This window comes from Bemisia tabaci, chromosome 4, assembly GCF_918797505.1.
Source record: "Bemisia tabaci chromosome 4, PGI_BMITA_v3".
Classification (NCBI taxonomy): domain Eukaryota; kingdom Metazoa; phylum Arthropoda; class Insecta; order Hemiptera; family Aleyrodidae; genus Bemisia; species Bemisia tabaci.
In genome coordinates this window covers 13,742,290-13,768,572 of record NC_092796.1, presented here as the reverse complement: position 1 = coordinate 13,768,572, position 26,283 = coordinate 13,742,290, and the positions used below count along the sequence as shown (strand labels likewise).

Here is a 26,283-nt window from a genome sequence, read left to right as displayed (position 1 = left end):
ACATGTTGGCTAATTATCGTGTCTTTAAACATAGATTAAAAAAATACTAGGGGCTTATGGGGCTGCTTCGCAGCCCCTTATTTTTCCTGTACACTTTTCACTTTCACATGTTTTTTTTTTTTATTTATTTATTTTCATTTAATTTTCTGTTTTGTCTTTGAATCGGGTCTAATTATTTTTTTGAGAGAATAAATATAACAAATGTTTTCAAAAATTGTAATTTTATTTAGTAAACTTTAAACTAAAATTTTGTTTTAATCTTCATACAAAATATTTTTTAGGTTTTACATTTGTTTTCAAATAATTTTAAAGAAGATCTTTTTTATTTTTTAAATACTTAGCTTTTTTTCGATTAATTGTTGATTCTTCTTTTGCCATTTCTGTCCTGCTTTTCTTCCTATATTTCCTACAACTTTGCTCTTCTTCTTTCCCCTTTTGTCTTTTTTCTTTTTTGCTTCTTCTTTTTCTTCTTCAGTAGCTGTTCCTTCTGGTTCTTCTTCTTTTTCTGCTCCTGTTTTAACTTCATCTATTTTTTCCGCTTTTTCTTCTTCGTTTTTTCCATGTTCAGTCTGCTTTCTGGTTTCCGTATTTGCTGGTATGTTATCTTTTTCTTGTTTCGTTATCTTACTATTCCACATATAAGTCAGTTGTTTATTACCCATGTATGTTCCTAGCTTACTTGTTTGATAAAAATGGTTTTTCCCAAGTCTTCGTGTTCAATTTCATTGGTAGCTTCGTTCCACAGGATTATGTCAATCTGGAAAATAGGATAATTTCTGGAAAATTTATCAGGATTATGTTATTTTTAAATGTTTAAAAACAAAACGGAATAGACAAAGTCCAAATAGTAACTAACAGAGGAGGAAAGATTTAAATGTAGTATCCGGAATGCAGCTGCATTCCGGATGCGTTAAGGGGTGGGAAGGAGGGAGGGACGGACTGAGAAACTGAAAAAAGTACGTTACGTAACGGTAAATATTAAATAAACTTACCTATATATGGATCCTTGAACTTTAAAGCAATAAGGTCCATCACCGGAAATATCAATTCGATTTGCAGAGAAAGAGGCAAAAGCAACAACACTATTATAATTTCTGATATATGCTTTATGAAATTTGGAGAATATAAAAATAATGATTTCAAATCGGTATTTGTCCGAATACTCGGTAAAGAAATTAAGCCATTTTGGCAGCAGTTATTAAAATGACCATTGGACATTTCACCCTGAAAATGGCGAGCATCACAATGATGACAAATTATATTCATTGAACCGACTGAAAATTTGGTAACAAAATTTTCATCAAAGTTCTGATCATCAATTTTATACTTCCGAAATGAAGAAATGAAACTTTGATTGTCTATACTAAAACAGAGTTAAGTTCTTGCTTCACTAAACGAACATGCGAAGAATTCTGGAAACGCGACCACGTTTTGGAGGACGACCGCCTCGGTCATTGAAAATTTCACTCATAACAACTGTTAAATTTAAAATTAAAATTAGTAAAAATTATTATTATTTTAACAAAATCATAACTGAAAAGTTCAATTTTTAAATTAAAAAAAAATAAATCAGAAGAAAAAGGATGAAATGAAAATGGAAATTAATAATAAACATATTTATACACATTGAAAAGAAACAGCGTGAAAAGTTCTGATCGGAAATGATGAGAAAAAAAACTTGGAGGTTATTGACTTAATGAGGAAAAATTGGCAATAGGAAAAAGATGGAACCAATCATGAAAAACAGTAAAAAAAAAAAAACGCGGGAAAAGAAAAATGTAAGTTGATGGCAGTTGAGTGTTGGAAGTAACCTCACTTAATGATGATTGTTGAATGAAAACAGCTGATAAAAAGACAGCAAACAGTAAAGTAAGATGCGTAGCAACAAAACTTTTCCGAAAACAAAAAACAAAAAAACCCCACTTCCCCTCATCCAATTTATGAGTTTTTAGGGATTTAAAAATCGGGGACGAACCCCAGAAAATAATTTATAGTTTTCCCGAAGCATTGAGAACAACACCTTTCAAATGAACCAACGCCCCTCGCAATTAGTACAGTGGTTAATTCACAATTTCATTCTATTTTTCAAATTAGATATTAAGATATCAAAATATATCAACGTAATTTTTTGATATGTTGTTCACAATACCCTCCAGATTGAGAAACTGTTTAGCTTCCAGCTACAAATTGTCACACACCGACGAAATCGTCGGTTTTGTGACCTCAAGTCGGGAATCGGGTATACTGGTTGAACTGCATGATGCGGTCTCTGTTTAAGGCGAAATTCATGATTCCTTTCCGACAAAGAAAAAAAAAAGTTACATACACATGTGGTTATTAGACATGATGTTCATTCTATACAATACTCTAATACATACCCCCCTCCCCCCGAAAATTCTATCCGTCCTACCGCGTCGTCCTCCAATTTTTCGGAATAGCCGATTTTCCCTCGGATAATCACGGTGCTTGAGCATTTTTTGTTCTTGCGACTTTTTTCTCACACAAAAAATTTTAAAAAAAATTATAATACGTGTTAAAAAGGTTTAATCTGGGTAAAGGTAACAGGGTCTGTTGTTAACCAGTAATTTCAGATCAAATCATGGCGAATGTGCCGTGACCGTCTTTTTCCGACCAGAATCGATCTCACTATAATTGTTACAGCCCTCCCCCCCTCCAGGTGCTGCTTTAAGAATTTAATCCCATCTAACGATAGACTGTATGAATAGGAGGTCTCATGTCAAATTTTCCATCTCTCTGTCCATCCGTCTTTGAGCTACGAGTTCGGCTCCTACCGCCCGAACGCTCTCTATTTAGTAACTTTGCGACCGCTCCACCCCTCCCTGCCGGAAATGTCATTTAAAAAATTTGACCTCATCTAACGATGGCCTGTCGGTAGAAGAGGTCGCACCCAAATTTCACTTCTGTATGTGCTACCAACTTCGGACTAAAATGTTTGTCCCTACCGCCCAAACGCACGTCTTCAAGTAAGTGTCATTATGAAATTTTGACCCCATCCGACAACAGCACACATGTATAGGAGGTCTCATATCAAACACTTTTCTATATCTTTCTGTCTTTGAGCTATGAGTTCGGTCTCTACCGCCCAAACACTCGCCTTCAAGTATCAGTACTCCCGCCCCAAAGTGTCATTCACAAAAGACCTCATCTGACGATAGTCTATATGTTCAAGACCTTTCATACCAAATTTCACCTCTCTATGTGCTTTTGTCTGCGAGCTATGATTTTTGTCCCTACGCGCCATAAGGACACTGCACTGTGCGGCGCGGCGACTGTCCGCCCGGCATCACGAAGCGACGCAATATAAAAATCACAAGTACCCAACAAAGGAAAGTTCATTGGCTTTGAAGAAACTGTAAAGCCCTCAAAAAACTGGGCTACCCACCGGATTTGGGAAAAACTAGCTGCTCCATCTCGCTTCGCTCCATGCAAAAGTAGAGAGCAAATACATTGACAGGGTTGCCACTTTTTTGGGGGCACCAAAACTAAAAACATGGCAATCCTGCTAAGGTATTTGCTCCCATGCTCCCCATCTTTGCGTGGAGAGTTTGACTCGATATAGAGGTGAACTCTCAAGGTAGCGTTGGTTATTCTCTCCGCAGTATGGCCTCAACTTTGAGAGTTTTTTTTGAACTCTGGAGTTGGTCTCAGAGAACCAGAGACACCATCGTGTTTTTCGCGAGAAAAAGTACGCAAGAACTCTATTATTTGAAGCAGCCGCACTACTCTCTAATCTACGCTGTTACAGTGTTTACTGGGTTTTGAAATTATGCAATTTATTCGGCCTTTGAGGCCACGTTGAAAAAATTATTCGGCCTTTGAGGCCACGTTGAAAAGTATCTTTTCACATAGAAGGCGCTATTTTGGCGTTGACACTCCTCACAAAAAAGTTATCTCAAGCAACTGCATTACTCGGTAAGACTTTATTTATTTGCCTGCTTGCTGTTTCAAATTGTGAAGTTATGGGTGAATAATTCCCTCACTGGAAAAATAGTTACGGGCTATACATACATACCGTCCGTCCCAGGCTCAGAGGCCAGAAGTTTCGGCTGCTGGAACCGTAGCTTCAGTTGCTCCGGATTCTACGCCCGGAACTTTCGGCCTCTGAGCCCGGAGGCGGACGGTAAGTCTGTATAGCCCGTACACGGAGATAAAAATCTCGTGCGTGGGACCCGATGTTTAAGTTGTATGGATCGCTGAAGTTTTCAGATTGAGCGTCTGAACACTTAAGGTCTAGCTGTCAAGGTTCGGATCACACATCTGAAACTTCTGTTCTTACATTTGAAGTACTTCAGTTGTGAGTTGCAAGTTTTTCGGATGTGAAAACCGGAGTACTTCAGATGTAAGAACTGAAGTTTCAGATGTGTGATCCGAACCTTGACAGCTAGATTGATAGCTTGATAGCTAGTTCTTACATCTGAAGTACTCCGGTTTTCACATCCGAAAAACTTGCAACTCACAACTGAAGTACTTCAAATGTAAGAACAGAAGTTTCAAATGTGTGATCCGAACCTCGACAGCTAGAACTTAAGTGTTCAGACGCTCAATCTGAAAACTTCAGAGATCCATACGACCTAAACTTCGGGTCCCACGCACGAGTTTTTTTTTCCGTGTAGCAGTACGGCTTCCATGGCAGGAGTTTTTTTTCAGTGCAAATCCTTCCGGCGCAATGACCAAGATTGTTTAGTCCTTCCTCCACAAGGTACAACTGGACGGAGTTAAACAGAAAGGAACCAAGCCACATCGGGATCGAACCGAGAAAAAGAGGTTTAAAGTTTAAGACTCAATGTAAAAGATAAACTTCAAGTTCAATTTCTGCAAAATTTGCTCCAACAAAAACTTTGAATTTTTGGCGATAGATAGTAGAGCAATGGTTGAGTTCAAAACCACTCATAACTCAATTTTTTCCAAAATGTGGGTTGGTTCCTTTCTGCTTAACTCAGTCCAATTCTCATTTTCATTCTAGGAAAATGTCGCAAGGAAAATAAATTTTCCCCTTTTTCCATCATAAAAACGGGGGCGAAGCCGAGGAATCAAGCATGGTGAAGATGGGCTAGCGGCGCGAATCTAGAACCCAGCAAATTCAAGGAGGAGCGACCTTGGTTGTAGCAGTCTCAGCAGTTGGCTGCGCCTTTTCCACTTTGCCATCGCTCGGATCGGGGCTCCTGCCACCTCCTTCTCGCTAACCTTGCCCTTGCCGCGCATCAGTCGCGTGCGGCCATCCCGATGAACGCCTTCAATTTTTTCACCGTCCGCCGATCTTCCGCCCGGCGTGCCGTTTCGCGTGTGTATGAGACCACCTAAAATCGCTGAAAGACTCTTTAAATAGCTCACTGTATCATGGTAATACGGACGAACGGGTCTCTGAGTTTTCTGAACGTTCTTAAAATTGTAGAGAATGATACGTAAACTTGGTGGGGGAATATCGTGATATCCATCTTTCGGATGTAATGTCAACTTTACAGTGAAGTTTTCCATTTAAATTTTACTATTTTTGAAATTCGAGATTGAATTGGTGGTTGTTAACAGCTTTGATTGCGATCGTGTTTCATCTTGGTACCTATTTAAAATTGTAGCGAGTTATACGTGCGGTTTTCAACTATCATAATTATTTCGCCATAAATGTATGTGATATCCCCTCCCGAAGATTAATTTATTTAAAATTAAAGTGTAAATTTGTAGTTTCTTAGTTTTTAGCTGCGGTTGTGATAATTTTCAATCCCGTCTCCTTCTTAAAATATTGAGAAATCATAAGCACACGTACTCCGGAAAAGTGTTTCATTCGTGATAATATCCCAGTTCTGTCAACCTTTTAAAAAATATTACACCTGCAAATCGCTTTGTTTACATTTTGGGCTTAAGCAAGCTATTGGTTGCTTCAGCTGCGGTTGTGTTAGTGTTGCAACTCGTCCCCGTTCCTGTTGCCCCACTGCCTATTTCCCCCTTTGCAAAAGCACCAAGACCAAGATTGACGGCAACTTGTGTTTTATAACCGATCAGATTTTCATTTTGTCGTTCATAATCTGGAACCGATAATGAAATCAGGCGCGACCATATCTATCTTGATAGCTGCGGCGGCAGTGGTATACGTCTCGATGCCGTCACGGAGGGAACCCGAATGTGTCATGGATCACACTTTAGACATGACTATAGTAAGTATATCAATATGCAAAGTATACCAAGAGGTCCCTTTCTGGCCGCAGAATGGTCCAGCGGCCTGGGTTCGCTGCGCCCTCAAAAGGGCGTGGCAATTCATAAAAGTAGGGAACCCGGGTCATAATTCGAAAATTTGCATAAAGCAGGCACATGTAAAGCTTATTTATTAAGTGCAAAATCGCAAAGACAGACAATGATAAGGAATTGAGTAAAATTTTCCAGAAAAATAAACAGTCAATTATTTTAAGTGAAACTCATCTCAAGGTTTACTTGATGAAACATTTGAACACTATCTATTTTTCAGTCCTCATTTTTGAAATTTGAAGTTTAATTTTAACCGCGTCTACGGTAAAAAGGTAATTTGTGCCCAGAGTACTCCATATTCTTGAAAATTGCTCTCGAAACATTCTCAGTGTTGTTGTAGTTTGTCGTAAGTAACTCAGTCTTGCAGCGATTGGAAGTTCGACAAGCATTCAAGAAGATGTTATTATCCACCGTGTCTGGAACCTGGCATTGTTGGATTAATAGCCTACTTTGCAAAGATATCGAGAGCTACTGTAAAAAAAAGAAAGGACTGTCAATACGCAAATGAATCGAACAGTCTGCAGTTTATTCTTAGATATGTACTTGAGACTTTTCTCAGTCCAAAGCTCAAATCTCGATTTTACAGAGCTTTAGGCGTTTTTAAAAAGTCCTTTGTTCACTTTAAATCTCACTCTTGAATTTCTTTTCTTTTTCTCAAATAAATAGAGAACTATTTAGACTGCCACTGCATTTTGCAATAAGGAACTACACTTTCTCCTAGTTTAAATACAACGTATGTATCATTAGTTTTCCTCGAGACGCTTGTGTTTTTATGAATGAGCCAGAAATTGCAGTTCCTAATTGCAAAATGCAGTCCATTTATTCCAAACTTCCAATTGAATTTATTTCGAGCAATCTTTCACCCTTGATTTTGCACCAGGTAAGAGTGTTGAACCCCGATAACGTCACTCAAATTTCATTCAGAGAAATAAAGTAATTTAATGTAATGTTTTCAGGAAGAAAACATCCAGTTCCATCGGTATCCGCATGAAAAACACAAAGTACTGACAGAGGACGGTTTTTACCTGAACTTAATTAGACTACCTCGCAATGACTCGGACAGACTGCCGGTACTCATAGTCCATGGGTTCATGTCAAGTTCGAGGGCATGGGTGGCTATGGGCCCCAACGCTAGTCTTGGTGAGAAAATTCTACCCTTGCATACACTCAAATTTAATTGTCTACCGTAAAAAGGCCTCTGATGCAGGCCGTCAAATTTTTCCAGAATTCGTATTTTAGATTTCGTATTTGGGGCAATTTATCAACAATCATCGCTCAGTAAGAACTATCAGCACGATCATTACGAGAGTCAGCGAAAATCATGTAGTAGTCTTGAGTACCAGTATGTAAATTTTTGAGAATATTTCAGGAGTTTGTTGAACCCCAAAAGAAACAAGGAGATGCGATGCTCTCACAACGGTGAAGCAGGTTCCTTTCTGTCGCTCTCATCGATTGACATGTTTTCGAACGGGAAAAGTAGCGTCATATTCTCTTGGACAGAGGAAAGATACGAATATATGAAGGCTTGCAATTATGTGGGAAAAGAATCGTCGTTCTTACTATTCCCATAGTCGATCGCAGCTTCCACGTACATTTTCAAGTCTTAGTTACAATGTTACTTTCGTGAAAATAATTTTCTTGGTCCCGGTGACAATGAAGCATTTTTTTCGAAACCAAAATATTTGTCATAACAGACGTAACATCGTTTACTGCGACTAAAATAGTAGGCGGGGTCTGGAAGCATGGACGTAGCTCCACAGTGAGCATTAGAAGAGCACAAAAAAAATTGTGCCGTCCTAATGAGACCTGCATTTTGTCAACTTTAGCTGTAGACATTATAAAACTTTTAGGAAATAAAAAGACGGTTGCGAATATAATTTTTAATAACGAAATGGGCCTGTTGCATGCAAGAGATACAGCCGCGCGAATAGACTTTTTAGAGGTTATATGACACGAAAATTACGATGGTCACATTAAAAAAGTCTGAAATACACTCCTCACTGCGCAATTTGCGTTGTCAGGAACGCGCTTTTTCAAATTTCCCGCATCTGGGGGCAGTTTTCTAATCACCGGAAACGAGCAAACGGCGGGCTCGGTGATTTCCGGAAGATGCCGAGTCGTTGTTGTTGTTGTTATTTTTTCCTTCAGTTTGTTTAAAAACCCAACGTGATCTCTTATAGTGGTCCATATACGCTTTATGCGGTAACCAAATCGATCAACTTTTAAATATCCAACGCAATCCTTCTACATTTCATTTCACGATATCACGAGCTCCGATTTTTAGGTTATGTTGTCAGTTTTAGTTGACCGGAAATAGCCGCGAGTTGCCGTTAATTGTTTCCGTTAGAAAACTGCCCTCAGACGCGGGAAATTTGAAAAAGCGCGTTCCTCACAACGCAAAATGCGCAGTAAGGAGTGTATTTTAGACTTTTTTAATGTGACCATCGTAATTTTCGTGTCATTTAACCTCTGAAAAGTCTATTCGCACGGCTGTATCTCTTGCATGCAACAGGCCCATTGCGCGGGGCTAAGAATTTTCATCAATGAATACACTTAAACTGGCTGCAAATGCAAAAATGTCATTATGTTATGGCGATGAACCCTATTTCCTATCCCAAACAGTCAATCAGTTTGATATTTTTGCAGGATACAAGTTGTATGATGCTGGATACGATGTTTGGCTGGCTGATCTCCGAGGAAATGAGTATTCCTTAGAACATAATACATTGAAGAAGACTGACCCCAAATTTTGGGAATTCTCGTAAGCATTTCATTGAAGCACAATTTCGTTTGTGTCCCGCTTTAAAATGTAAACGCAGGAATTTTTCGTTTTTAACGGTTGGGTTATATTTCAAACCTATGAATTCGATCGTAAACATGCGCATATTTGTAGTGCATTTTTTTCAAATTATACCCCTCCCCTCCTTTCATCTCTTATGAGGCGCACGTAGGGTAACTTTAAACCTCCTCTCTCATAAAAAAAGAAGAAAGTAGTAGACATTATATCTAAAAATTCCTGTTTCAATTGAAATTGTACAGAGCAAATGAAAAAACGTAATGAGGGGCATTTTGACAGTATTTTCTACGATGTTGTGACAGTGCATTAAGAGCATTGCTGAGATAATAGGAGAGTCGAACGTCCTCAATAATATCCATCCTTAACACAGGCAACGACAACATGGAACACAAGTATAGTCGCATCGAAGCGTTGGCTTGAGGATTGAGAAAACCAGAGCGCCTTCAATTTTTTGTGTATGCAACGCAGACAACTATCAAGTACGAATAGTTGCATTTCTAGGCGTTATTATTTGAGTCTCGCGGCGTCTCGTCGCTGGGCCAAAGACGTAGGTTCTAATGAATGTGGCTTAATAATCTGTTTTCCATGATATTTCGTGAGAATTGATGAGTCACGTTGCCTCATCCAAATTTCACGCAGTTTAAGATAAACGCACTGAAACCTGGCAAGTTAGTGCTTGTCCATTGTTTAAACTCTCTCCTGGCTAGAAAAATTAAAACATACTTGAGTCGAGTCGAGTACTAAAATAATTTCACAGAGCCTTCAAATTAAAGAATCTTCTGGATTTTAAATTGTACAAAGTCTCATGTATCAGAAAAGGGGCCAGTTTTTCCCCTTTCTAATTCTACTTTTTTCTTCACAGCGAAACTCGACTTTCTTGCCAAACCGAAGTTCCACGATGTGTTTATTTAAAGTTGATTATTCCTTCGTTTGTCTTTTTTTAGCAGAGGCGAGAGCATTGGATTGACCGATTATAACTTGAAGCATATAGAAGACAGTTTCTCATCTAGATTTGATTTTGGAACTATTATATTTCAGCGTGAAATAAATTGGAGGGTACATCCTTAATGACCTTATTTTGTTTACCAGTTCATTGTAAGAGTCATAATATAATTTGTTATCATTGATATCGGTTTCCAGGATCCATGAGATGGGATTATATGATCAACCTGCCCTTGTAGACTTCATTGTCAATGAAACGGGTGCTCCAAAGCTCATTCACATAGGATACTCCATGGGCTCTGGTTCTTTCTTCGTGATGAATGCCCTCCATCCAGAATTCACTCATGCTAAAGTCCAGGCTCACATCGCGATGGCTCCAGGTGTTTTCTTCAAACACTCAACTTCAATCTACTGGAAGGTTCATTGGTTGTTTATCATGGTTAACAAGGTAAATTCATTCCAAAACAGTCATTCTTATCATTTTTGAAGAGTGAACATTTAAAACCTGGTGGGAGCTAACAGTTGTTACTAAGATTGCGCATGGTTTTCATCATCGTAAACCAACTTAAATGCCCTCGCCTTGAAGAATACCTTTGGCGAACTTTTCTGTAAATTTTATAGAGTCGATTTTGCAACAAGAAATGTTATTCTCTGGCATCCGGAATTTCCTTAAATGAGATGAACAATAGAAAATTCGCTCCATCTTAGCAAAAGTATGATGGGTAGTTTCAAGTGGCACTTATCTGGTTTTCAATTTTCACTCTTTATCTACAGTGATAAGAAGAAATTACATCGATAATAAGTGGTTATGATTACCGTTTTGTGGTTCACATAGAACTTCTAGAATTCTTATCAATATTGTCATTATTAAGAGCACTGTGTCCATCAAACTACAAAAATCTCATAATTCTAGGTATGATTCGCGGTAATCTCGTGGTTTTTCACATCTACAAATAATTGTAAATGTGGTTTGCCGCCAAAATACAACAGAAATATGTAAGAGCAATTAAGGGGCTTGGCGGACAAGGCGCATACGTGCAGTTTTAGAAAGAATTGAGATATTCATGAACTCAACTAAAACTAGTTGGAAAGTACGTTCCGTGAAAAGTTCTCGACTAAAATCCAACTCTAAATAAAGCATAAAGAAATGAGTTCAAACTTCCTTTCCGCCGTATGGCTCCATATATTTTTGAAATTCTAAACACGCGAATTTCTTAAAATAGAAAAAACTGTACTTATGCGCCTTGTCCTCCAAGCCCCTCAATTGGCTCTCTTATACGAGAATTTGTAATAGAAAGTTGGAGTTTTCCTTCATCTAAACTTGACCCGATATAGGGTGCTGATCGATCCAAGTTTTTTCCAGTGAATACGCGTTATTGCGTGGCGCAAAGTGGATAGCATGTCGAAATTTTTTCGATGTTCTATCCAAAGCCAAACTTTTTATCCTGGTATAGGAAATAGAAACATCATTACAATGTACCCGACTTGTGAAGGTCTCACCGCAAATTTTTTCACAGCTTGATTTATTCCGAGTTTTAATTACAGCTGTAAAATCAAAGCGCGCCCACGAAAATAAACACGTGCGTGATAGGCCGGCATGAGGGACGGTTTATCGGGCGAGTAGCTTCCCTGTTTACTTCGCACGTGAACGCTAATGACGACAGTTGCACGTGCTTGTCAACTTGGATGCGTTTCGAGGTGAATCAGCGAAGATAAGCGATTAATCGTGATTACTCTTCCCAGTATAAATTGGCGACCAATTTGCACAGTCCTCACTCCACTCCAAGGGCTTTCTAGTCGTATTTGTTTCGCACTAAATCATCCTGAAGTTGAGACTTCATTTTCAGGGATCCTTGATAATTGTGATAAACTTTTAGAACTATGATACATAATATTGGGATTATGCGAAATTAGCGGGAAACTACTACGTGAGAACACGAATCCTAGTGAATATGACGAGACGGAGCAGTTGTAAAGAGTTTTGCTGATATCATTTGGTTCTGCTGATATTAATCATATGAGTAGAGATCCTGCTGATATATCAGGTAGATGATAAATCCCCAATGTTTCATATCTTAAAAACTAAAAGTAATCGCCACATTGAAAAATTAATGATATAAAAAGTGATTATTTCTAAAGTTTGAATAGCATGAAGATGCATTTTGATCAGAAACAGCATTTATGAAAAAAATTTACTGATATGTGTGGATTTAAATTATTAATGATGATAAATTAATGCATCAAAGTATACTTTAGTGCTTTGAAAATCGTTTCTTGTCAATGTAACAATGAAACGTGTAAAAAGTGAGTGATTCTCAGAGATAAAGGCATTTCTATTTTCGGAGCGTTGACGATAATAGGTGCTAAGAAAGTCAAGCATTGCGTGTTGCGTGCACCAAATGCATAAATCAGAGACAAGATCATACAGACGATTTGAATTACGAATGAAGTACAAAATAAACAAAAAGCATACTCTTATATGCACAAAATCACTTGTCAATCCACCATTCATGTCGATTTGAACTTTACGAAGACAACGCGTGCCGGTCACCGAACCGTCATTTGGAAGTATAATCCGTGATAGGCTCACTGAATCATTCATCTCAATTTCCCCATCATCCACCGCACCGGCTCACCGGCTGCTGCTCCAAATCTGCATCTCATCCTTGCTCCGGTTAAATATTTAACACTTCCTTTTTTGAGGAAGAAATGGTGAAGGAACGGTATAAACTGAGTATCGGAACAAGGTACATGTGCCTTTGTCAGGGATTTGGGTGCGAAATAAGTATAACCACGCAGATAGGTAGAGAGTATGAATTGGTTTCAATTTTCACTCTTGAAACACTCAGTGCTCATGAAAGATTCCGCATTAAAATAGGGCAGCGTCTGGTACACCCTATGCTAAAACTCCGTACCCCGATTTTCAGAAATTAAGGCCGGTGAGAAAAATAGGAACATTTTTATTATATCTTTCATGTATAACAGGGCTTACAAGGAAATTGAGATACGCCTTTATGTCAAAGGAGCGAAAAAAAAATGAGTCCTGAAAATCGGAGGAATGATTTGAAACCGCACGAAAGCTTCTAGACGAATTGACTCTTGCGGTATACTCTAACGTCCACGTTTGAAGCTATTCTATCTTGTAAAAGAAGAAAACACCTAACTGCCTTAGAAAATGTACAAATATACGTTGTTTCTGTCAGGTTCGGCAGGACTTCTGACGGATTGTCTGAGCTTGAAGAACGAGGAACTGGGATTCTTGATAGCCTTGGACAGTAAACTCGGTCAGCTCGCTGCTCGCGACGGAACATCGTCGCCTTTATGACGCAAGGGCGTATCTTAAATTCCACGTGAGCCCTGTTTTACATATAAACCCATGGTTTATGGGGCTCATCCGAAAATCGAAATACGCTCTTAAGCCAGAGGAGCGGCTACATGAGTGAAAAAAAAAACAGAGCGTCTCATAATGTGAAGAATTACAATTCAAAACATCCTATGAGATAACTAGTGTTGTCTATATTATGGATGGTGTCCCATGTCCGTCCAATAGTCCATAATCATTTTGGCCTAGAATTCTTAGTTAATATTTTTGATAAGGTAAAGAAAAATTATAAGGACGTCATGCTAATAGGCACATGAACACAGAATCGTGTTTCGATTTTTGAGTCTTGTAGATCAGCTAAAAATAATAAGATCCGTCCAGACAGCAACTTTCTACGTTCAGTATTAACCGCGCGCTTCGAAAAATTCGATTTATGACGTCATCCGCCGCGGTAGTGGCACCTTAGGTTTCTTCCACCTTGCTTTCATCGGTATTCGCAATGGTTACTCGACGTGAAACTCGGATGAAAGCAAGGTAGAGGAAACCAAGGGTGTCACTACCGCGGTGGATGACGTCATGAACCGAATTATTCAAAGCACGATACGTCGGTTAATATTCAGCGTAAAAATTTGCTGTTTGGACAGATCCTTCTATTTTTAGCTGATTTACAAAAATCAAGCATCAAGACGCAATTCTGTGACCAGTGCAAATAGCCCTATGTAAGATACAAAAATATTGTATTTGAGTAGGCAATTATTCAATCTCGCGCATCTCTGGTTTATGAGCAGCAATTGAAATGATTCCAAATTCAGAGAAATCTCTACGACATTAAATTGAAAAATACATATCATCTGCACTGCTGAACTTTGAAGGGCCCGACGAGTTTTAGATTTTCAGAAGGTCATGAACGAACATTTACTCGAACCATTGTTGGGGCATCTTGTGACAGGACAGACTGTTGCATTTTATTTCGCAAACTAATAACACTTATTCGTTGATAATGGGAGCAGACCGTGATTTAAACGATGAGACCATCGAGAAAATGAATTATTATAATCCGACGAGAGAAGTATTTACTCACTAGTTTCGACGAACAATAATATTTCTCAGACGATCTTAGGTGGCTCAGAAGGAAAGCAGGTTTCAAAGATACGATACGATCCTGAACAAAAGAATTCCATCATCGGAGAAGCTTGGCTAATGCGTATCATTTCAGAATATTCCTGTCTCCATTCGGCGTTGTACTTCTTCTGACGCAACCCGTAACCATGAACCCAAGCCACTTGAGCGATTATTTTTAAGGCTTTAAGGTCCTCTGTTTTCTCAATTTTCGGCGCATATGCATTATTTGCAATCTTAAAGATACATACATAAAGTCGCTTTTATAGCGCTGCCTCGCGCTCTGCGACGCCCAATCGCCATTGCCCCCTATCCTCCCAGAGATCATCAGGCAATTGGCACCTTCTGATCTCCTCCTCCACCCCTTGTCGCCAACCTTTCATAGGACGTCCACGCCGTCGCACAGTGTGTCAAAACCCCAATCTAGCTGCTCAAAACCCCCCTTATATCAAGTCATCAAATGGTGTTATTTATGGTCAGAGTGGGTCCACAGGCACCCACTGGTTACGTATCTATCATGGTTATCACAAAAATAAATTTTTTGGTCGCTAAAATGATAGGGATTGCAGCCGGTAAACGTCCAGCCTCAATCTCGCCATCAGGAGTGGTGCCACTGAATTGCTTTTTTTTAGAGTACTTCGTGGCGAAAAAGGGTCATCTCTGGATGAAACGAGATGCCAAAGGCCAGAGAAAGGAAATATGACCGTTGATTTCTCCAAAATCATTATTTAAGTATTATAATTGCTCATTGAAAACAGTGCCCAAGACCGTTTACTTTTCCTGGCTTTAATAGAGCCGCAAAAGCGCGGAACTACACGGAACACCATGAAACTTATATGAGAGTGTTCAGAAAACTATGTAGATTTGAAATGCCTTTAGTTTTACTGCGACCTTCCGCGACCTTGAGAGTAAGAGCACATTTTGTTCGGCGATTCCTAGTGTAAAAGCGTGCGGGCGGCGTTATGCGATCTCCCCCGACAGGCTGTCACAGGTGAATTGAGACGGAGGCAGCATCTCACCACGCGCGCTCGGTCCCCTGATTTGAGTGAGCCTTGTCATGAGGCTTTTCACCGGCGTGATTAAGATCGTATGGTGGCTCAGTTGATTGCTCAATTCATTATTACCTGCATGACCGGGGTTCAAATCCCGAACAGGACCAATTTTTTAATATTTTATTTTCTTTCATTACGATTTTCCCATTATCTATACTGTCATGGAAGGAGGAGGGGGGGGTCCTCATAAATACAAAGTTGCATCGTATTTTTAACAAAGTTCTTGTATGATTTGAAACAGACTTTCTTATTTATTTCTAATGAGGAAAGGTTTCGGACATGGTTTATGAAACGTAGGAAAATGAAAAGGAGGGGGGGGGCTCGCCGAAATTTTCCTTTACAGGCAAACATTTTGAAAATATTATCTTTGACTTGTCACTTAGAGTTGCCGAAACGTATCATTTTAATAATATGGAATTCATATTTCTTTGGATGGCCAAATGAGAAATTCGCCATTTTGAAGTGGAATGGACAAGCCCAAGACATCCTCCAGGACTTATTTTGGATCGGAAAACACAATTTAACTAATTTTTGGGGTTCATCAGGTCACATAAGGCGCCTAAAATTTAGTTGAAATTTTACGATTTTTACATGAGTTGAACAGGATTTTTAGATGGCCGCCATTTTGAAAATTTTGATGACTAAGTTTTGAAATTTTAGGTGAACCTTCTTCAAGCTTACACTAATGCCTGTGCGAAAGGACCCCGCACGGTTCTTATGGAAAATGGCCCTCTGTCAAATGCGTTGAAACTTCAGTATGTTGTGCAGCATGTCATCGTGAACAAAAGTTCCTATAGGCCAAACAAGATCCCATGTGCGGTTTTCGAGATATTCGCCGTTTTATGTGCGTAACCGGAGGTTTCGCGCGCTCCCGCCGGAGCCATACCATTGTGCGGCGCCGCTCGTGCCCTTCCCTCCCAGTCACTCTCCGCTGCCCCGCCGCCCATACCTCGGCTCCTCTATCGCTCCAACTACGACGCTCACGAGGCTGCGCCCATCATTACCGGACCGCGCCCGCACGCCGTCTTCTTACGCGGCCTCTTCTTCGGCCATGTCGCCTCTTTTTCTCATCGATCCTTTCTCTAAGTCTTCAGAAACGTTTAAGAAGTCCATTTTTACTAAACATGATGATGCTAGTATCACAAATAATACAAAAAGAGAGGAAAAACAAATGATAATCCATGCGAAAGTACGTAGGAGGGTTGGAATGCCTAAGAGACGTTAAATAAAACGAACTTTTTTTTATTTTCTTCCCTCTTCCTTTCTTTCTTTTTTTTCTTCATTTTTCTCATGTGGAAGCAGTGAAAGTAACTTCTGTCGGAAGATGATGTTGATGTTTTTTCTTTTTTTTTTTTTTTTTCTTTCAATAATGACGTGGCGGAGGTTGAGGGTAATTAGTCGGCTGACGATGCCCAAGTAGGAATTAAGTTTGCTTTAGTCTTGACTTAGCTGACAAAAGGCCCCGTACGCGCATGAATGTTACGGTCGACCAGCAACTCTTTTTCATCATCTCTATGGAGTTCGTCTTGGATGTACGATCTGATTAGAGGATACGATCAGCAGATAATAAGATGGCTGATAAGGTGGTGCTGCAAGTTGGAGCGACTTAAGATGTGACCATTTACGCCTAAATGGACATCTCTCTTCCTTGAGTTCAGTTATTAATGATCCCTCTCTCCTCCTCCATTGGTGCGGTTCAGCTAAGTCAAGACTAAAGCAAACTTAATTCCTACTTGGGCATCGTCAGCCGACTATTTACCCTCAACCTCCGCCACGTCATTATTGAAAGAAAAAAAAAAAAAGAAAAAACATCAACATCATCTTCCGACAGAAGTTACTTTCACTGCTTCCACATGAGAAAAATGAAGAACAAAAAGAAAGAAAGGAAGAGGGAAGAAAATAAAAAAAAAGTTCGTTTTATTTGACGTCTCTTAGGCATTCCAACCCTCCTACGTACTTTCGCATGGATTATCATTTGTTTTTCCTCTCTTTTTGTATTATTTGTGATACTAGCATTATCATGTTTAGTAAAAATGGACTTCTTAAACGTTTCTGAAGACTTAGAGAAAGGATCGATGAGAAAAAGAGGCGACATAGCCGAAGAAGAGGCCGCGTAAGAAGACGGCGTGCGGGCGCGGTCCGGTAATGATGGGCGCAGCCTCGTGAGCGTCGTAGTTGGAGCGATAGAGGAGCCGAGGTATGGGCGGCGGGGCAGCGGAGAGTGACTGGGAGGGAAGGGCACGAGCGGCGCCGCACAATGGTATGGCTCCGGCGGGAGCGCGCGAAACCTCCGGTTACGCACATAAAACGGCGAATATCTCGAAAACCGCACATGGGATCTTGTTTGGCCTATAGGAACTTTTGTTCACGATGACATGCTGCACAACATACTGAATTTTCAACGCATTTGACAGAGGGCCATTTTCCATAAGAACCGTGCGGGGTCCTTTGGTGGTTATCCGATCAAATTTAGAGACGTGAAGAGGTTTTGAGCAGCTAGATTGGGGTTTTGACACACTGTGCGTCGCCTTCCGGGAGGAACCCAATCGAAGACCTGCTTGGGCAACCGGTCGTCTGCCATCCTTCGCACATGTCCATACCAGACCAACTGCTTGGACCTGATATCGTGCACGATGTCCTTCTCCACACCCATGATCTCCATGATCCAGATCATGAGATCTTAAAGATCTTTGTTGTAATTTTAATCGCACATTCAGGCGGGAAAAAATCAATCAATAATCAAATATATTAACGGTACCATGATGCAGTATGGAAAAGTACACTTATTAGTTTTAATAATGATTGCGTAATAAGGCCGGTGTGAAGATTTTTCGAGATCTTTTATTAGCGGGAAAAGCTCACTACGTTGCCAAATGCTATGTTATTTCAGTATATACAGCCCCTGAATTGTTAAAATTAATTAATTGAACTGTACGAGTTTTTGACCTTAAAAAGGTCTCATTTTGCAAAAAAGCACCATGGCTGTTGAAATGTTTCAAGATTAAACGGCTTAATACTTCCTCTTCACAATAAAATAACTGACTAAGTAGACACAAATGATATCTGCTGAATTTCTTCTTTCTTTAATATATTTTGGAACACTCGGGCAGAGAGCGTTTTAATTTTAAGGTCTTCTGCAAGATGAATGCTCACTAAATAGTCTTAAAATAAGCATTGATATCTTTTATTGGATCCTACTTGAAATACGTGGTCCTGTTCTAATACTTGTTGTTTGGACTTTAATTTATTGCAAACATAATTTAATAGTGTGGAAATGCTCCTATAATTATATGCCTTTTTTATTTTGCCGGAGGAACTTGAAAATTTTAATTGGTTTCTTTAGCTTCTTGGAAAACGTCCAATTAATTGAGAAAATTAGTTTGAAAATAATTAAAATTATTGACTCGTTTTTCAATGAATAATTGTAAACAAAGGCGTTGCACGATCTTGGCTGATCAGAAAAAATTCTGAACCAACTGAAAAAAAAAAACCGTCAGAAGCTGGAAGTGGCCATAAAGTAACTTCATCGTAATATCCAAGATGATTTTCTGGCCTATTCTCCAAACACATTATTACTATGAGATTTCCTTTTTGAAACTCATTAAAACCTATGCCTTTCATTCCTGTGCATTATACGCTTAGTAAATTGCTAATTAAACAAACAACGCCCGCCGAATTCGTAAATTCAGATTCGTTGGTATCAAAACATTGGTGGCGTGGAGAGGGAAGGTGTTAAAATGCATACAATCATGAAGGTGATCGAGATTGTTTCGCAAAGCCAGTTGCCAAATTTAGCGAAGAATCTCACATTCTGTCGTACTGAGGAAGAATACCACATGATAACGATCAATGTTTCCAGATTTTCGTAGGGTTTTTTGTTTGTTCGTTTGTTTGTTTGTTTTGTCTTTTTTCATTTTTTTTTTAAATGTATACATAGGAGGTCCTGGTCCTGCCACGGCATTCAGAATTGAAATGAATCATTGTCCCTTCATCAATTAATGTCCATTCAATCACTGTCCATTAATCACATGGTCTTATGATTACAGAGAGTCGGCGATTTCGGCTCTGAAGGGGCATACGGTCATGGAATGATGCAATCGGCACTGCAAGGATTTTGTACGCACAACGCAGTTACTAAACTCATCGGCAAACTCATAACTTCAGGCATCACCGGACCCTCCGATTCATTCAATAATGAGGTAGGTCTGTCTTTCTGTATTAAAGGGACCTCCTTCTATCTAAAATGGAAAGAGGAGATAGCTCCGTCAGTCACCTATACATATACCACTCCAAAAAAATACTTCTATGGAGTACCGCTGCGGTCAGACTCGTGGGAACTCGATTTTGGCTATCCTGGAAAGTGAAAGCGGACCCATAGGTAGACTGTGTATCACTTCGTAAAATACTTCTATTAAATACCGGTATTTAATACCACCATTCAAATTCCAAATTCGTGCGAACTTGTTTTGTCTATTCTGGGAAAGGAGGGAGTATTTTCCATATCACACTCTTTGCATAGGAAAAAAATAATACTAATGATCTGTTGATATGATAGGTGGAAAACAGAGTAACCGAACTCTTCGATTAATTCTGGAGCTTCCCGCCGATTTTTGCATTGTTTTTTGTGAAAAATTCAACGCAAATCGTAAAAAAATTTGGATTCCAGTTCCTAGACGAACAAAAGGAACACAAAAACAGACCGCAAATTTTTCTCAGTTTGCATGAATGTCGCAAATTGATGACAGTCGGAAAATGCGTTTTTCTATCGTAGCGTTTGAAAATATCCATTAAAAAAAGAAATTATTTTAAAAAGAAACTAACCGAAATAGCTCCTTCAAGCTTTCGGCAAGTACTATGTACTTAGTTATAAAAATTTGAAACTTAAGTTTTTGAAGTTGTTGAAGGAAAACATTGAAATCAAAATAAGTGCACAAAATTTATACAGTCTGTCCAAATCACAATGAGACTATTTTTATGAACAGTTTGTATACCATGACTTGAGACCTCTGAGCTTCCAAATTTTGGGAAACATATTATACTTTAGCCCGAAATCATTTTAACTTTCATCTGAGTAAAATGTGTTCTCCTCTTTTTTCAGACAATATACATGTCCGTCGTTAAAAATGGTTTAATCGGATCTTCTGTCAGGACGGCTGAGCATTTTTTACAGATGCACTTAAGTGGTTAGTACCTTAAAATTTGAGTTTTTGTCGTTAAAGATATGTAAAATAAGTTTTTTCTTCCAGTAGAAATTGCAAAACCATTTCGATCCATTGATTGAGAATTATTATAGGTAGGAGAAATACAATGATGAAAGTAACGAGTTGAGTATATGTACTGTGAATTTGCAAGAGAAGAAAAAAGTGCGTTTCGTAATGCGTGAGTGCACCTTGAACGTGAATATGATTTGCACCAACAAATTTATTAATATAAAACCCAACTAAGATTTTGAGTATTTAAATAATGAAAAGTGGCAAGTTGTCATTTCAATTGTCGCATTATCTTCGGTTGTCAGAAAAAAACCATTTCGCCATGAGTTACTACTCGTAAAAAAATAATTTGAGTTATTAAGATTCTTTTCCTGACGGTCCACGTTTTATTACATGTAGCCATGACCAGCGCAGTAGGTATTCATTTCTCCGAACAAAGACCAACTAACCTTTATTCTTACTTCTGCCTTTTCCTGCTATCTAGTCTTCTATTGTGAAACAACAATGGTTTAAAAATATAAACCACTTCTCTGTTCGCATTTTTCTCATCCCTTGGAAAACCGTTAAAACTTTTAAAATCTTTTAGGATGTTAACACTTTTTGAGACCTTTCGTTCAAAGCGCCATACTTAGTGGTGATTTTGTTTGAATTCTAAGATTTTTTTCAGAAGTTCTGGAAATAATTGTTTTACTGAATCGTTGCAGCGCTTTTTTTTGGAAACTTTTCTTTCAATTCATTTCAAAAATGTCCGTAAATATGAGCCGGTTATGCGCACGTAAAAAAATAGTGTTCTGACAGTTCAGACGTTTGGAGGAGCAAAAAAGTACAAAATTTGTCCAGATTCCATGTTTCTACACCCAGTAATATCGGATATTTTGCTCTATGAAAAATACAATAGGTGTGGTGAATAGATTATCGTCGTTTTGTCAATTAATTCTGATTCTAAACGATCAATAATATGAGTTCCATGTATAAAAAAAGTAGGCAATGCGCAATAAAAATTGCATTTTTTTAAATCGCAATATACTTGAATAAAAAGAGCCCCTTCAATGAGCAGATAGGCAACATACACAACAATCCGATACAGTAACATTTATTTTAACATTAAATCGCTTTTTATCGCAACCTGTACTATTTAGGTTATGAGGTTAAATTCTTTCCAAGTGTGGCTGTTCTTTAGTTTGATTTTGACATCATGCTCAATTGCTCCATCTCGCGAATTTTGTCATAAAACTTTATATTCTACTGTATTCATTGCAGGCAAATTCCGGCAGTTCGATCACGGAAGTGCTGAGAACAATATGCAGCATTACGGACAAGCAACACCGCCACTTTACGATCTCTCTCGCACCACTGTGCCAGTTCATCTCTTCCACGGCTCGACGGATGCCGTGTGCAGTCCAAAGGTATTACAGACAAAATAACAGCAACTTGGCAGTTGAATTTGCTAACCACGTACCTCGATTGCAGTATTACAAAATTTTAACTATTTTTTAATTTTTTCAAAAGCTGACGAGCCAACTTTACTTTCTGAAATTTTTACAGGACATTCTTTGTACCGAGAGAAAAAATTACGATGGATTTAAAAAAAATTACATCGTTTACAGGTTCACAATAATGAAAAAGTGACGAGAACAGTGTCTAAAATATCGAGAACAGAGGTACGTGGTTACCGAATTTACGCATCGAGAAGTAATTATTCATCGCTAAGCAATGTAATTACAGGCCATGAGCAAGCACCAAAAAAAGTTCCAAGGCATATCGCGGAACGGTCGATTTAATTTAATTCATACCAAGGGGCTTGTAAATTGGTATGTGTATACGGTGCGGATTAAAGCTCACAATCAGTTTTTTCGGAAACGCTCGCGCCTCAGACTGTAAAATGACGTCATTTTTACCTTGGAAGAGTGCTCCGATTCAATAAATGCAAACCTTGCAATCAAAAATAAAATCAATATCTAAATTAGCTTCCTATCGATCATTGGTATACAGTTGTTGTACAGGTGAGCTATGAGCCTTCTATGAAACTCAGACCATAAGCTGATTTTGTGTCCAAGAGAGCATATCCTTAGTGTGCTTGTGCCTGCTATCTACCGGCGATGACGTTTTCACTCATCCGTCTACTTTTCTACCTCTGCGTTTAAGTACTTGTTCAAATAAGCGGTGCTGCGAGATTATAGTGACGCATGTTTCTACATGAAAATTTTACGTATCATGATGTCCACACGGTGATGTGCTAACAATGTCTTCCTTCTTTTTTCTTCGCCCTCTTCTCCTTCCCCTATTCTTCTTTCCGGGCGGAAAATAAGTAAAAATAATTTCATGAAAACAGCGTATAGAGGGAGCTTTTGCGTTACTAACCGTTTATTGGTAATCGGTTGAGAACACTGCATGCTGTTGAATTTTATCTATTCTTGGCACGAATTCAAAATAAAAATGACCAGGAATATGTCAAAAAATCAAATTAAATGTCATTCCTTTGCTATTTACGCGCTTGTAGAAAGTATATGTATTGGCAATAAATTAGATGATGATATCGTGTGTGTGATGAGTTTGAGATCAGGGGCCTTCTTAAATTTCGTAACGCACTTTTTCGGCATTTCTAACCCCCCCCCCCCATCCCCCATTTATAACGCTTTTGTGACGCAGGTCCCTATCCATTAACATGTATAAACAAAATAACGGAAAGCTCTCTCCCCCCCCCCCCCCCCTCCTCTCCTAGAGCGTCACGTGATTTAGAATCTGTCCCACTGTAAACTAATTCGAGTTTTTAATGCAAAATGCCATTAGGATAACTATCTTTATTATAAGACTGTCTTGTTGTCATCCTATAGATGACACATTAATATTCTGCTTTTTGTTGTTACAGGACGTGGAAACACTGACTTCATTACTACAAAATTTAAAAAGCAAAACTTTAATCAATGAGTCAACTTTCAACCACGCCGATTTTTTTATCGGGAATAAGGCTGTGATGTCTCTTAATCCCAAGCTGGAGGAGATCCTAGAGTCAGTCAGTGGCAACGGTCGCACATCTGAAGTCACTAAAGACGAAAATACGATATCTTGTGAAGGAACTAATGTAAACTTAGTCGAGAAATCACCTTCGACGAATGTCTCTGGCAACGACAGCACGGATGATGCGAGCTCTATGAAAACCATCGACAATTGCAAAAGCATACGACAAAACAAGAACAATAGTGACCTATGAGGTGAAAATCCTCGTTCAAAAAATGTGTTTGAAAATTTGAAAGTAGTCTCTGTTTTCCAGTGACTGAATACAAAGTAGTCGGTATTTTTGCATGATGGAGAGAAGGTAGGTAGAATGGAATCCTGCAATTTAGAGATTAAGGGTACACTGTCGGAGGTCTGTTTCGATCTTTTGTTCCAGTTTCGTAGGATTCATTGAGTTACAATTGTTGTATTCTGCATGGCTCAGATTTGCCTTTATTTCTGTCTAAATTGTCTGACAACAGCTTTTTTGATAAAATCGCTTAAAAACAGGAAACATTGACCATATGGGCTGAGGTAAATTTCAATCGCTTCTTGTTGCGCTTTAACCTCCGGTTCGAAATCGAAGGATATATCCTTAAAGCTCTTGCTACACATTAATAGGAGTTCAAGATTTGAAGTTCCAAAATGTCTCATCAGAGTGCAAACTGTAGTTCGAGTCATGGAACTGAACCTATAACATGTACACCCAAGCCTCATAATTGATATTTGTATAACAGCATTTGAAATTTTATTTAACTTATCAAGACGTTTTAATTAGTGAAAAGGTAATTGGACCGGGTCTGAAAGATGAATCATTTCTGTGACAAGATGTTATTAGATTGAAATTTGTCACCCCTGCTTCACTGAATAATGATACGTGATGTGGGTGGTAAAATAAAATAATAGAGAGAAATCTCTATTTTTAATATTGACTGCCCGCTAAAAAGGCACTCTCTACTTGCTCAAATGTTAGCAGGAACAAATAAAGACTGATTAACTGGCTGTGTCCTCAATGCATTCGTTTTTCAACCATGTGCCTTGAAAAAAAATTCTCGGCGTTTTTACCCAGGTTTATTGGTACCTTTACCATCTCACTTTGTTTACCAATTATTGGTAATTTTACCAAGACAGACTGGTAAGCTTACTTAAAAACCGGTATTTTCGCTGTTTTTTTTTAGGTAAGAATACCACTTTTATTGGTAATCAATTCCCGGTAACTTTGCCATTTTATCTCGGTACTTCTACCACAGTCGATAAAAAATATTGGCGTTTTTACCAAGGTTCAGTAAAATTACCGAGAAAGTTCAATAATTTTACTGAGATTTCTCGGTAAAATTACCAATTCCACAAATGGTAATTTTACCAAGATAAAACTGGGATCAAACAGAACCCTGAATTCTTGGTAATTTTACCCTTTTCTTAGTAAATACACCGAGATTTTTTTTTCAGTGTGGGTTATAAAGAAAATCGTATGCTCGCCAATTACCTCCTCTCTTCATTTGATCCATATCTCAGAGAGGAGAATCGCTTTTGAAATATTTTTCGTCAAAATCAAAACAAGTTTTCCAAGTTTATTGGGATGGACGGGGTTTTATTAATATTATTTCCTAGATCCCGTCTTACATATTTTAAAGTCTCCTGGAAGGACGTGTGGAGCAGTGTTATTTTATTCCTACTCTTTGGTATGAGATAATGTGTTATTGATAATATGTTCGATCAATTTTTGTACTCAGGCAATAGTTCACAACGTTTGTCGTTCGGCGGAAAAATTTAATGAACCTAATTCATGAGTGAAACCACAATCGCCGTTTGTTCTAAATATATTTACCACTCTAGTCAAGAAGTATTTATATTTTGTTAGATGACTGGATTGTAAGTATTTATGTCAATATATCGCAGCGAATAAAAATGTCACAATGATCCAATGTTGTTTTATTTCACTACCCAACTTCTCTTTATTTTCTTATCTATGTTGCGACGTTGCATCATTCATCGTCAATTTTGTGCACGCTATTGTGTCTTTAGATTTGAACGCAACAACAACGCAAATTTGACAACACCCGAAAGTTTATACGGCATTTCGGAGGTAGCATTGTTGTATATACTTATCTGGTGCAGCGCGCATATTTTGTTTCATCCCTAACTACACAATTTTTTCCACCCTAACCTACAAATTTTGCTTAATCGCTAAATAGGAATGATGATGCAACATACATCATAACGGCTGGAGGCAGCATCACTTAGAAACAAAATCGCCGCTAGTTCGCCTTCAAATTTGACGATGCAACCCAACACTACACAGAAGTCAACTAAGTTGCATCCGCCAATTGGCTGTAATCTGAAAGTCTCTACGCATTCTGAGGCGTACATGAGCAGTATGCGAGAGGGACCTCCGAGGAGACTTTAACGCAAAGCTAGAAACGCAGACGTCACTTTCAAACTCTAATTCCCTCAGGCTCACGCTCATTCTAGTCCATAAGACTCATTGATTTGTATCAAGAGTGGCGGTAGCCACCCCCGGTCGAGGAAAATGACGTCCTACTAAAGTCCCGATAACAAACGGGTGGCCGACACTCTTGGTCACAGGCA

General features: G+C 38.7%; 1 protein-coding gene across 1 annotated transcript; it reads left to right on the top strand.

Moving 5' to 3' along the window:
• The first annotated feature begins 5,154 nt into the window (after positions 1-5,154).
• LOC109034399 (lipase member N) lies at positions 5,155-25,619 on the top strand. Its single transcript, XM_072299369.1, has 9 exons — positions 5,155-5,465; positions 5,701-6,170; positions 7,215-7,398; positions 8,905-9,019; positions 10,196-10,445; positions 19,537-19,689; positions 20,589-20,673; positions 21,961-22,106; positions 23,570-25,619. The coding sequence occupies exons 2-9, from the start codon at positions 6,054-6,056 to the stop codon at positions 23,909-23,911; spliced, it is 1,392 nt and encodes a 463-aa protein (XP_072155470.1). The 5' UTR covers positions 5,155-5,465; positions 5,701-6,053; the 3' UTR covers positions 23,912-25,619.
• The last annotated feature ends 664 nt before the right edge of the window (positions 25,620-26,283 follow it).

Excerpts from the sequence above, each read along its gene's own strand:
- LOC109034399 (XM_072299369.1), top strand. The coding sequence starts at position 6,054 with ATGAAATCAGGCGCGACCATATCTATCTTGATAGCTGCGGCGGCAGTG. Across the intron at positions 9,020-10,195 it reads CCCAAATTTTGGGAATTCTC|GATCCATGAGATGGGATTAT; the intron begins GTAAGCATTTCA and ends ATCGGTTTCCAG. Across the intron at positions 19,690-20,588 it reads CCGATTCATTCAATAATGAG|ACAATATACATGTCCGTCGT; the intron begins GTAGGTCTGTCT and ends CTCTTTTTTCAG.